At 43.0% G+C, this 13647-nt stretch overlaps 1 protein-coding gene across 6 annotated transcripts in view; it reads right to left on the reverse strand.

The window, feature by feature from the left end:
• Positions 1 to 13647, reverse strand: part of SEC14L5 (SEC14 like lipid binding 5) — a 42553-nt gene that overhangs the window by 22284 nt on the left and 6622 nt on the right. For 3 of the 6 annotated variants that reach the window (XM_074919447.1, XM_074919444.1, XM_074919445.1), the window contains exon 2: positions 9410 to 9485. In XM_074919447.1, coding sequence (XP_074775548.1) covers positions 9410 to 9472 — 63 coding nt within the window. In that variant the 5' untranslated portion in view covers positions 9473 to 9485. Of the gene's footprint in view, positions 1 to 9409; positions 9486 to 10624; positions 10748 to 11376; positions 11481 to 13647 lie in introns of those variants that run through there. The other 3 variants (XM_074919443.1, XM_074919442.1, XM_074919446.1) reach the window with 2 other exon arrangements.

A 13647-nucleotide genomic window follows, 5' to 3' on the forward strand; every position in this document is an offset into this window, starting at 1 on the left:
ACAAACTATGGACTGACTCCTGTATGATGCCAAGATGAACCTGAGAGGAATCTACAAGAGTGTAAAAGCTCAGCTACTGGCAAAAATTATAATGTGTAGAACACACGAAGGAGCTAAACTGTTATTCACCCAATGTAGACAAACTTTTATGGTCAATATTATATGAATATGTTACAAGGACACTTCAAACTTTCATGATCAAACAGAGTTTAAATTTGTTTTAATTAATGAGGTTCCTCGAGGTCATGTTGCAGCCACATGCAGTTTGCCAGGATATAGGAAGAAAATATACATCTATGTTCAGGTGAATGGGAAATGAGGAGATATGATACCAAGTTTTGAGCTAAAGAGGTCCAGATCATCACGCCTTCAACTGAGCAAGATAAGACCCCTCATCACTTATGTAGGAAGTGGATGCTTTTGGACTAGCTTTTGAGCAGCTCTAACAATACATAAATATCCCTCCAAATTCAGGTGTTTTCAGATTATGGCCTTCTAGGAAAAAGTAATCATTTCATCTTGCAGTCCCTCCTGCTGCTTAGTCTAACTACTGAAGGGAACCACAGAATCTACATACATATTCACCAGACACAATCCATTTGCTCTGTAATCACTAGAACAGATACCTGCTTCTGGCTAACCATAGCAGTGCAAAATAAAACATGGAACAACTGGGAGCAGGGAGGGATCATATGGATATTTGGGGTGTGGAAATGCACTGAAGTCAGGGAAAAGGGACCTTTGTTTTAAGGATGTGCAGAGCATCTGCAGAATAGCAGAAAAAGTCTTTGGGGCCTGAAGAAAACCACAACTTTTGCTGGAAAGAAAAAAAGATTTTTCCATCGAGAAGTCCATTGGACCACAGTACCCAGGCTGCAAACATTGATCCAGTGTTCTCTCTCCCTGGACTACAGCCATTGATTTGCCTCATTTCTTCAGATTTTGGTGAAAGAAACAATTCAGGGAGCAGCAGCTGTCTATTACAATATCAGCACAACTGAGTAACACAGCAAACCTACTCAAACCAGGACGTGCACTGCAGCTGCACAATGCTAACTCAGGAAACTACCAACATGCCTGACCATGTCTGAGAAAAAAAATATCCAATTCAAGTTAGTCTGCTAAAGTATTCCCCTCTGCTTACCAGAGAGAAAAAACTTGGTGGTGGAGCAGCTCAAGTCACAAACAGCACAACACACTGGCTTTTACAAATAGCTATGGAAGCAACACCTTTTCCAGGAATCATTGCTAGCTGGTTGGACACATTTGCCGTAGCCCACTGTGGAAAGAGACAGATATACCGCAATGGGAAGGCAAGGAAGCAGACATCTCAGGTGACTAACACCTTAAAGAGCAAAACACAGCAATCGAGCATTACATCACACACTCACTGCTCAGTGAGTCACCCCAAAATCAAGAAGGCTGGCTTACAAAGAAATGCCTAGTTGGAAGGACAATCTGTCCTTGACAGAAGCTTCTGTGAGAATTTATACAAATTTGCCATAATTCAAGGGTCAAACTTAGGCAGGTCACCATGCTTAGCAGTTTAAAAAAGAAATCCATGCTGATTGAGACGTAACAATTGATGATGGTTGTACATTTTCTCACCTCTCTCTTAGTCCCTGCTCAAGAGCTTATTGTCTTCTGCACCTACGCATTCAGTAGAAGAGAGAAGGGTCTTTTAGTCACTACTAGAATATAAGATAAAGGCAATACGTCCTGGTATGTTGTGCCTCCTTGTGCTAAGCTGCAGTGCCATTGAACTATAGCTTACTTTAGAGCTCATCCATTCCAGCACTAGACTGTATTAAGCTTGAGACACAACCCATCCTTCAAGGAAATAGGCCTCCATGTTGCAGCTGGAGAAGGTGATTAAAGAAAACAAGGTCTATCCTGTACAGCCTCTTTGAATTACTGTAAATCTCCTCTCCAATGCCAGCACCATCCACTCCTAAACCATTCTTGCACAGTAAATGGAGTCTTATGCAAAGGCAATGCAAAGCTAAAGAGACTTGTACGATCCCCACAAGACACACTAAGTAGACCAGATGTGCAGATGTTGCCAGCAGTTCTCCAGAACTCGGAATGAGCAAGGAGTTCTTCCATCCACTTCCAACAGCTGTGGCAAACAGCACTCGAACATTTTCTAGTTGCTTGAGGGGAAATGTCCCACACCATAATCTCAAGAGAAATGTCAGCTCTTTGCTCGGCCTGACTATTGCTCACTCTCAACCTGCTTAATACCAGGAGGTGGGGGTGGCAGGGCACAGAGCACATGAATACAGCTGTGAAGAATCATCCCAGCTGACACAGAGATCGTTACTTTCAGACTTTTGTTGCCAAATTCTTCTCAGCAGTAAGATGATGGGATATTTATAGTGTATCTTGACAGCATGATTTCAAACCATCAAGTCACACTGAAGCATGTCTTGAGTCAACACTAGATACTCTGTAAGTGCATAAAAATGTTAACCCAGTAGCTTCTGACAGTCACAACAAACTGGCAACAACAAGGGAAGCTGCCTCCTTTAAAATACCTGGCACAGGCCATGGCTGCAGACAGACCATCCACATCCAAAGATGATTTGTCTGCACTCAAGAGGCAAGTTCTATAGACCTAACAATCCTGTCAGAGAGAGCAGATTCTGTTTTGTAGGGGAGTATCTGTTTCTTAACTACTGCTCAGATTACTATCAGGACATTTCATGTCATATGTGACATGAATTGAACACCAAAGAATAGCTATTTTAAAACATTCTCCCCCTTGCACATAGATTCTCTCTCCATCTCAGGGCACTGCCAACCAGAAATACCATTTCAGACAGTATCTGAAAACTGTGTCATTATCTATGTCACAGCAGCTCTGAAGGAGCTTTTGAGCACTGGGCATACAGGCTACAGGCTGCAAAACTCTACCCAGTGTCATCTGCAGCTATCCAAGGACACAGTGGGTAGCAGGCCACTGCAGGAACCTCTTCTCCAGCACTCCTGCAGATGTTGCACTTAGAGCTCCACTCCAATCTCTTTGGCTACTCCGCACAGACCTCTGATCAGCTGCACCATCACTACTGCTTCAGAGGGATTCCAACTGACCAAAACCGCTCTGCTCTCCCTGCAGCAAGGGCTCTTCTGGTTCTAGAGCTCACACCTGAAAGCAGAGGCTATGTACCAGCATCAAATATTTTAGTTAAGATTCTGCTTTATTTAAAACCAGCCTGTGATGATGCTAGAATAATGACAACAACTTGGGAGCTCCAGATGGGGATATTCCACTCTGTAATTACAATTTAGTATATAGGAACCCCCCCAAAATGTATTCTATGGTGCATCTGTGCTAAGTCACTAAGATATTTCACTGCAGTTGACCTAGACAGCCAATTTGGACATCTTACATAGCAAGACAGCAGCAGCCTTTCTGAGACCTGGATGGGCTGTGAACACACATACTGAACTTGTCACTAAACAAACCCACATAACTAAAGTGATCCTTGCTAGACATCAGCTTGCTTGTACATTATACTGCTTTCACACTCCATTTTATCTGTTACCGTGTACTGCAAACTGTTTGGGTCACACTGTGGTGCCTACCCGGCTCAGAGGTTCTGTTGCAAAAGCATCACCCCATCAGTCGGTGAAATACTGAATCCTTTAAGACACCACAGCATTACAGAGGAGAGCATGCATGATCTGTCAGGATTTAAGCAGTCTCTTTATACACTCAATGTGCTAAATGCAACAGGAAGAAGTCATTAAATAAGGCTACTTAAATATCTAACATCTCTAACACAATGTTTTTTGATGCTAAAAAGGCAGAAATAAAAATAATTTTGAAAAGGTGTATGGAAAGCAATACTGGCTGTCAGGACCTGAACCCCAGTATTTGGAGTTTCTTCTCCTGCAGCTAAACTAGCAAGGAGCTGCTTTCAGTCAGACTGCATATCCAAGCCTCCCAACACTGCTGGCACAAAGGCATGTCAGGAAGATTGTGAAATAAACAATGCATTTTGATTTCAGTCATACTAGATGTTAGACTCTTGCATGTAACTCTGGGACAGAGCCTCAAATGCTGTAAAGGAGCAAAACTTCAGTGGCTGCAAAGCAACTTTGCCAGTGTGCAGACAGCCAGTGTAATCAAGGCTGAATTGCTGGTGGATTATTCAGGGGCAAGAGTGAGGACCCCTGCCAAATCCAGTGACCATCACCAAGACTGCTTCAGCAGGGTCAGGCATGCGAGACAGACATCTCACTTCACACAGTGACCACAGAGGTTTGCTTTTGATGAGCTATGACCCTGTGCCACAAGATGAGAGAGTAAAGGCAATGGAGAAGTTATTTTTGACTCTAAATAAACCTGTAACATTTGTAGCCTGAACTGAATTTGCCACCCAGCTTGTGTGCACCCCCAACACTCAAACCATACTGAGAAGATGCAGAAGTATACACCATTAATTTCCTGATTTATCTTACCTGAAAAATAAAAAACTCTGGACCAACTAAATGCAAAGAACACTGAATTGGTGCTAATGCTACAAGAGAGTCACAGAGCTGCTTGGAAGTAAGGGTTGCAGGCCAGGACTGCAGATGACTGAGTTTTCACTTGCAGACACAGGCAAGGGAATCATGAGCTGCCACCCAGCAGATCTATTAGAGTCTGAGTGATGCTCGAGATAAGAAATGCCTGTATACCACACATGCACCCACAGAACAACCACCCCCCATCCCAAACTCATCTTGCACACAGCAGAAGCACCCTAGACTGAAGAGTACTACTCAACCAGTGCAGTGAGAAACACACACCACTGCTCTCCATGCATGCATTTTCAAGAGATCAGGCTCTCAGCTGCTCATATATGTGTCAACACATGCCGTGGGCAGCACCAAGAAATGAGGTCAAGCAGAAAGAAGCACTGACTCACATTGTACACGTGTGGGGCTCAAGAGCCGTTTGGACTTGAGCATGGAGTACAACTGGTACACACAAGAGCTGATGCTACTGCAAACTTCCAAATGCCTGGTCTTTGTTCTGTCTTTTCAAAACCATGGCATTTTTAGATAGCAGTAGTAAGCTTCTCAAATGCTGCAACTATAAAGCTGATATCCTGTATGCAGTAAGCTTAAATGTCAAGTAACATATATATATTTTCACATATACATACAGCTTTTAACTAAACCCAGACTTTAACCTACTAGTGTTGTGTTTTACAAAGCTTTCATTTCATCAAAAAAATAGAATCCCACATAGTAAAGTGATAAAGGTTTCATTTGGTTCAAGGTGTAAAACCTGCAAGCAGAACATTCCCCTTTTCAGGATCTGCATCCTTCACTATTCCCTTGGCACCAGGCTGTGCAGAAAGACCCCTGGCTTGCAGCAGAAACCATAAATTGCTATTATTACCAACGAGAGCTGAACACGAAGCGCATTGTAAACGTGGAGAGAGGACCAAACAATTGTCAGAAGTGCTGTCAGTAAGTTTCTTGTTTACACCACTACTGCAGCAACACAAACTATACATCAAGTATGGAAGACCAGGTAAGAGTCCCTGGGGGGTTATTTCAGCCCTGTAGCTTTAGAAACCATCCTAAGCAAACTTAGTGTATACTATAAAGTATGTGAAAATGGCAGATGTCAGTTACAAGCGTGAAGGGCTGAGTACACTACTAAAATTAATGGGAACAAAACACCCTACTACTTTCAAAGCTAAAACTATCTCATCTAGCCTACATTAGCAACAAATAATATTAAATATGCAATCCCTCTCTTAGCTCCGTTTCCTGTACAGCTATGCATTTTGGACTTGCTCACCCAAATCAAATTCTCATCTCCATACATCAGAGAAAGCTCACAACAATTTACAGAGTAAGTCAACATTCATGAGCTATGTGGCAGAATTACCTCTCCTTCTGGATTTTTCCCCTCATTATAACATTTCAGTAAGAAAGCAACTTCTAGCTTTAAAACTACAACTACCACACAAAGAAAACAAGAAGTATGTTTATACTTGGGGATTTTCTTGGCTGTAAAATAAAATCAAGAGACGTATGCAATCTCAAGCCTGCTGATCTATTGAAAACAGGATCAGGCCCAGAGAGGCAGGGACAACCCATATGAGGGAACAGCTCCATTTAAAAGGAGACACAAAAAAAAGATAAAATGGGAAGAAAGAACATGACAAGATCACAAAGCATAACAAACATCAAGGTTCTTTTCAAGTGTAGGGGATAAAGATGTCAGGCACTGGGTATAATTTGAAGAGCATAACGTTTCTGATCCTTTAATGCGAGTGCAGATTAGGAACAAAGCAGGTGAAAATGACTACTGTGAATATGGACAGGTGTGGAAAGACAGTCCTTTGTTTAAATCTTTTTAGAAGAGAGGACTCCTTTAACAAGAAAAAAATTCAGAACTCCTGAATGACCAGAAGAAACTTGGTAAGCTGATTCCTTTTTACTTCCTCAGATGCACAGGACCATCAAACAGAGCAAGGAGAATGGGGTTTTCCTTCCAAGGGCTTGGAAGATATGTCAAATCTACTGCCTGCAAATGCCAGAATGCAAGCTGCAAAAGAATTAGTAAGCAGCAGAGTGTAAATCCATAGACAATTATCCAGACACACACAATAACAAAGGTATTAACAGTAAAAGCACTGGCTCATCTGTCAAGCACACCCATGTGCTGTCTAGAGGATGAGCTGCACACGCATGCACTCTGTACAAGTCCAAGAAAGATAAATTGTGTTCCTGATGGCAGGGCTCAACAAAAGGCATGGGAAACACTGCGTGCTTGAACAAGGCCAGGAAGCAATGAATCGTTTGCCTCATTTGGCTACGACAACCCTGTTTCTCAGATCCTCATATCTGAATGAAGCACACGCACTGTTTTCTATAGTGGTGTCCAAACATCTGAGGTTCTGGGGGAAAAAATACTTTTCCTAACAAACATTACTTACCTCATGACATAGCCTGAACAGACCACAAAAGTATGACCCTCCCCATTACACAGACGAGGAATGAAGCAGAAGTGTATCAGGCTGAAGGGTGCATAGAGACCCATAAAATAAGGAAGGTCACCCACATGACCTCTGCTTTCCTACCATTTACCGCTGTATGAGACCTTGGCACTCCAAAGGTTCACACAAAGCGTCTGAGGTGAGAAGATGAAAGCAGCTGAATATCAGGTTCCCAGTGCTGAGGAAGCTGCTGTCAGATTTATGTTGAAGCAGATTAACAGCAATGCCACGTGCTGAGGAGCAAAACAGCTTCACTGTACGCCCACTCTCCCTGCAAAACTTCCAGCAACTGACAGCTAGCACCTGACAGCTCTGTGAAATCTGCACTGCCTCCACACAAATTGAAGACTCCATCTGAACATATCAAATGCGATAACAAAGCCTGCATCCAACTCTGCCTGCACGGACTGCCACTAGATTGAAACACTACTTTATAATGCCAGTCTTCATAATAAAGCAGATCCTGCTGTGAACACATGATTTTCACAGGACAGAGTGGGACTAAGAGGTCTATATTCAGCTCCCTACTCCACTCCACAGTCCTTTGAGTGACCCGGGGCAAGTAACTTGAGCTTCATAAGAAAAAGGACTAATAACTTTGCTAAGGTAATGGGAACTGGAGTTTGCTGAACAACTAAAGGATGACATTTACAATCTCAGCACTGAAATCCCAGGGAATTTTAAGCCCTGTTATGTTGAAAAACTGAAAGCAAATAAGACTAAACCACTTGAAAAATAAACCCATCAAACCCTGGCCTTTAGGCATTCTGCTAACAAGCTTACAAAGGATTTGTCTAGAGGCAGCCCTCCTATATTAACAGCTGATCTACTGACAGGCATCTGGTGTTAGGTTTATCCTGCTAATCTAGACAACAGGAATGTGGAGAGGTATGCGTAGAGCAAAAACCACCAGTATCTTTATAACAAGTACTAGAATACTTGTACTACATAACAAGTATTAGAATAACTAATACAGGATGCACTGAGAGAACAAAGAACATGGCCAGAAAAGTTTCACTGCCACAAACATCAGCACCAAACTGGTTGGGGCACTTCTACAGCGTGTTACTGGCTTAGCTGTTAACAGACATGGCAAATCTGGATAAGACTGGGGAAAAAAAAAGGGGAGGAGGGGACAAATTTGGGAGGAAGTCCAACTGTCCAAAACCAATTGTTCCTTTTGATGATCGGAGAGCATCAAAGTGAATAGCAACCACTTTCAGCTAAGTAACTGCTGCTACATTTTGGGGTTCATTTTTCACACTTAGGACCAAACAAAGAATCTCTCCTTCAGTTTTAACTATCGAAATGGAAGACTGGAAGCAGTTTTGGACAGAACAAATCTTATGACGCTTATTTCCCAGGAATCTAGAAGAGGCAAGAGGAATGCCATGTATTATGTCAGGCTCTCCCTTCCATTCATGGGAATGATGTCAGCTACCTGAAATGGCTATAGCTTTCCATCTTCATTCTTGGTCTTCAATAGACTAAAGAAAACTGGTGTCCTTGTTCAGCAGGAAAGAGAGACAACAGAGAAAGCAGTAGACTAAAAGTGGCAGATACTAAGTTTTGGGGATCCCTACAGTAGACTGAAATGCCCAACAGATTACAAAACAAAGCCTTGTGAGAGTCTATAACCAAGCATCTCGGATAAATGCCCAAATGTCCAGTGCTGCCCTTGAAATGCAAACAGCAAACCTTTCAGGAGGATATTTGACTCACACCTTGAAGAACAGTGACAAACTCCAGAATATCACAAATGTCTTTAAACTCTACTTAAAGAAGCTGCCATGGTCCCATTAGCTTTCTGCATCACCAGCAAAAGAACTTCAACTACAGCCCTCAAGCTCCTTGTAGAAATCACAAAATTTGAAGAGATCTCCCAACACTGCAATCACAGAGTGAGCAGGGAAGAACAACATGGAAGAATTTTTCCAAAGATTTTTACCTTTTAACCAAATCAAAAATCTCAGTATGATTTAGAATCAAGTTCTAGATACAGACGTCCTACAATACTGATTGGGATCATATCTGGAGAGATTCTAAACTGAATGACATCTGGGGATAAGTCAAAGATGGTGTCTGGCCACAAATTGACCCTGCCTACCTGAATGTCACAATTTTTTCCTTCCTTGTGAAGGAGTAATTACAGACAGTTGGGTTTTTCCCCCCCCTCTAAAGACTAATTAACTTTCTTAAAATACTGAGATGCTGATTCTAATTTTTCATGGAAAACTGAAGAAAGGACAAAAAGATAATGAGAGCTAAACCCCTGTTCCTGCAACGTACTCGTAAGGTTGCCACAAAGACACACTAACCAAAACCGCAGTCCCCCACCTCCCACTGGCCTAAGATTGCAGCCCTTAGCAGCTGGAGAAGTAAAAGTGCTGAGTATTACTCACTGCCATGACGAGCTCAAAAGGATATTTGTAGACTCGAACTGGGGACTGGTATTTCTGCACCATTTTTACTACACACCTGTAATAGAAAGAAATTGGAACATTTTAGATCCCTTACACCAAACACCGCAATACATTCTAGCAATTTTCACAGACTCTTCTCACAAATAGGGAGCAGGAGACATATTAGGTAGAATATCTTGCCCAGCATCACTTAGCAAGTCAGTGGCAGAGACAGAACAAAAGGCAGGTCTCTGCAGTCCCAGTCCAGTGCTGCATCCCGCACACAATAGTGTCCTTTGCTGCCTCTCAACACTACTGCAGTAAATTCAACTTATTACTCCCACAAAACTCATGATAATTAAAGCACGAGACAGATGTAGAGCCAGAATTGACTGTACACTGGAGAAGTAGCCTTGCAAAACTTAAAGGGTGAATCTGCCCTCTATCCCCCTTTTCTGCATTACATTTGTAATCATTATGCAAAATCCCCCTTTTGAAAGCTTCTACAGTTTCCCATAGCTTGGTGTTTTAAATGCTTTTGTGCATGAAGTAGCATTCAGTGGTTTCAACCCACTAAAATAAAGGAAAAGGAAACAGCATGCTTAAAGAACATGCCTGACACTAAGCTAGCAATCACATCCCACTGACTGGATGCCCACTGCTTCCAGCTGAACTAAGGAAATAACTGCATGCAATGGGAACAATTCAGTTCTCAGCATTTCATTTCTCCTAGCCACCTCTCACTGTTCTCATCAGGATTCCTCCCTCAGACTCTTGCTGGGGTTTTAACCCTCAAATATGCATCAATAACCAGCATCTCAAGGAAGTACATAAACCATTAAAAAGCTTATTAGGGTGCTTTCTGCAATTCCTCTAGGTTCCTTTATATCGCTCCTATTAATACCATCAACGAACATCAGAAACACAAAGGACTGGACGGCTGGTTTGAGACACTCTGCTGATTCCACCCCACTCAAATTCCACTGCTAAGCAGACACAGCCCTCGGCAACATGACGCAGTGTAGCACTGAACTCAACAGTCAGAGCATTAAGACAACTTATCCCTGACATTTTAAGCCCAAAAATGGAAGTGAAAAATTAATTAAAAGGCAAACGGCAATAGATTCTCCCTCAGAAAAACTGCTGCAAAATGCCATTACACAGTAAGAGCTAAGCAAGGTAGAGGGGAAAAAGGCTTTTTAAAAGTCTGAGTACCTGAGAACAGGGAATGTTTGTAGAGGAAGGGTCTTGCAATCGCACAGTTACTCTGCAGAGGATCACGTTACCCAAGGAGCAATGTTCAAGACTTGCTGAACCTCTAGGAGTGTTACTGGTACTAAAAGCCAGTCCACGCAGAAAGAATGCATCAGCAGAGCATCCAACTCAAACTGAAGTGAGCAGAGTGGGGACAAGCAAACACCCAGGAAGGCCAGGCAGCTATCACGTATCAGATACCCGAGCCAAGAGGCATGGGGCACCTTGTAACGCAACGCTGTAATATGATTATGCAAGTGCGATACCTAGGCTGTACAGGAACCTTCCGAGTAAGTGCAAATATAGCAAGAGAAGCCTCGTCAGATGTATTTAGCTGTGATCTTGCTCCCCGTCCTGACCCCGCCTGCTAAACCAGGAATTCCTGCACCTCAGGAGGAAGGGGTCGGGGCCCTCCACAGGAGGAAGTCTCAGGACAGATCACTTGGTCTAGAATCACCCACGGCCCAGAAATGAAGTTACCAGCACCAGAACAACAGGATGGCACAAGCTGTAGCTCAACAGCCTTAACCATGCTGCTCGGACAAATCTGTTGCTCCCTAGCAGCTGCAATACCTGATTACCACAGGTTTACTGCCCTGTACTTGTCTGGTTGAGGGAAGTTTGAGAAAGAGAGACAGTGACTATTATACCCATGGGAAGCTGTGGAAGACAGAGAGCTGATAACTCATACCTGCCCTAGAAACCTTTCATACCTTGGGGAAAGTGCAGTGGCAGACCTTCTAGGCCCTCTCCTCAAAACAGAGCTGCGAGACAGTCATTCTGCTTCTCACAGCAAGAGGGACTCCAGCTATAACTCCTGAAAAGAAAACCAGAAAAGGCAGTGAAAGGTAGTTACTCAGTGCACACAGGTACAGATGGACAATTAGCACTGATAAAGGCATAAGATTTCCAGGTGTTACCACTGGGCAGCTGGGCCATATAAAAGAGATGCATCCTCACAGGGCTTTAGAACTAAAAAATCAGACAAGTTTTTAAAGTCATCACATGTATTCCACTCAAATTATGAGCAGATATGTTCAACCATCTTGTAAAGAAAACCAGAAAGAAACCACACAACTACAGAACATGCCTGTTCCTTAAACATCCATCATACCACTCCAGCCTCAACAGTGGCCCAGGCTACCTCCTCTGCTTTGTATTTGCATCTGGCTAAAAGCACATATTAGGAAACAGAGCTCAGCCGAAGACCAGTGACTCACTAAACTGCAGCTTTATCACTTCGAAACCCCAGTCCACAGCAAGAGGCAGACCTGTAGCCATTCACTGGTTAACACCGGGAAAGAACACGATTTTTGCTAGCCAAGCCTAGTGCAGTTCCTACAAATTCAGAGGCTGGAGCTGCCAATGCAATTAAGCAATGTATCTAGCTAATAATCACTTTAACCATCCCAATTACACATTAAAAGTGTTTCAATTATTGCACACCTGAATACAGGCTACGGCATTTCACAAAGCATCCCGTGACACACTGACAGCAGTGCCAACAGCACGGAGGCTCAACAGCCTGCAGCTCCCTGCAGAGTCCAGCTGGCCTGTGCACCCCCTTTTGCTGCAGCCCATACAGCAATTCACAGATGAACCCAAACCCTAGAAGGCAGAGAGTTAATTATAAACTTGAGATAGACCAGCTGGCACTGTACCAGCAGAAGGAGGGCACGGAAGGGAACATGAAATGGAAGGATATGAACCAGTGATGGCACCTGAATTTCCCTGCTGTAACTCTGGTAGCATTTCAGAGAAATGGTGACTTCCTAACAAGAAGTAGTGTACACAGAGCACGCAAAGCTACCACTAAATATTAGCTGAGCTTGAAGACTGTGAGGGCTCCCATGAGGAATACACATCACCATACACACACACAGCGAGGAAGAGAGGCAGTGATATTAACTATATGTTTCCATTTTATTTAGAATTATCCACTATGTAGCTGAGGGATTTTCCATAAGCTTAACTTTTATTCTACTATTTGTAGCAGAGGCTTACTTGACAGAATACAGCCAGATGGTTGGAAATCAGAAATTGAGTTTATATATTAAATATACATAAAGCCCTGAATCAAAGCCCCCAACCCCTGCTTCTCATCCAGGCAAGTACAAACTCATCCAGCACTTTCCACATTAGAGCTGCCTGTTGGATGGTGAAACACAGCAGCAAGTGACTTTATTATCTTCTTCCACCCATGGTGGCTTCTTTTCAGCTGGAAGAGAACAACTGAGCAATTTTTTTGCTTTGTTTTTGACAAAGAACTGCTGAAAATAGCAGAATTCCAGACTTCCTCAAATACTATTACAAATGTGAAAGCCAGCTGCGGCACCCAGCTAAGTTGGTATTTCCAGTTAGAAAAAAGGGGACTCAGCGTGGCTATAGTGTTTCCTCCCCCCTTCCAGAGTAAGGTGGAGAAAGGTGCATGACATCTCTGCCTAAAATGCCTTTCACTTAGACAGATGTTGACACAGTAGCTGATGCTTTATATACATAATAAGATGGTACCAAGCTGTAGAATATTTAGTAGAGCTCCTTCATATATAAGAACTTGAGAACAATTCTTTCGTAGCTTGGTAGAAGGAAGCCTCAAAGTGGAATGGTGACAGCATAAGCCTTTACTATCTTTTAGAAGCAGACATTCTCTCAGGCAGGACTTCATCTTATCCCCTGAGAAACACCCGTGGCACAGGGGTGAAGCAGCACGGAGGGCTGCAAGCCAGCACGCTGCTGTGGAGCCTGGCCACCCCTCTGTACACCCTGCAGAGGTGCCGGGAGTCCTGTTGCAGATTATAATCAAGGCAAACGACACAAACATTCAAACCACGACATTCACACATTCTTTACACCACAATAAGGAGCAATCTCTTTGGCTGGGAGGGGAAATAGTAGGAACAGTGTACAGCATTCTGCTCTCACAGCTTATAAAGCTAGCAGTTTCTTCTGTGTATGTATCAAAGTATGCCCAATACTTCCACACC

Source organism: Athene noctua, chromosome 15, assembly GCF_965140245.1.
Source record: "Athene noctua chromosome 15, bAthNoc1.hap1.1, whole genome shotgun sequence".
NCBI classification, from domain to species: domain Eukaryota; kingdom Metazoa; phylum Chordata; class Aves; order Strigiformes; family Strigidae; genus Athene; species Athene noctua.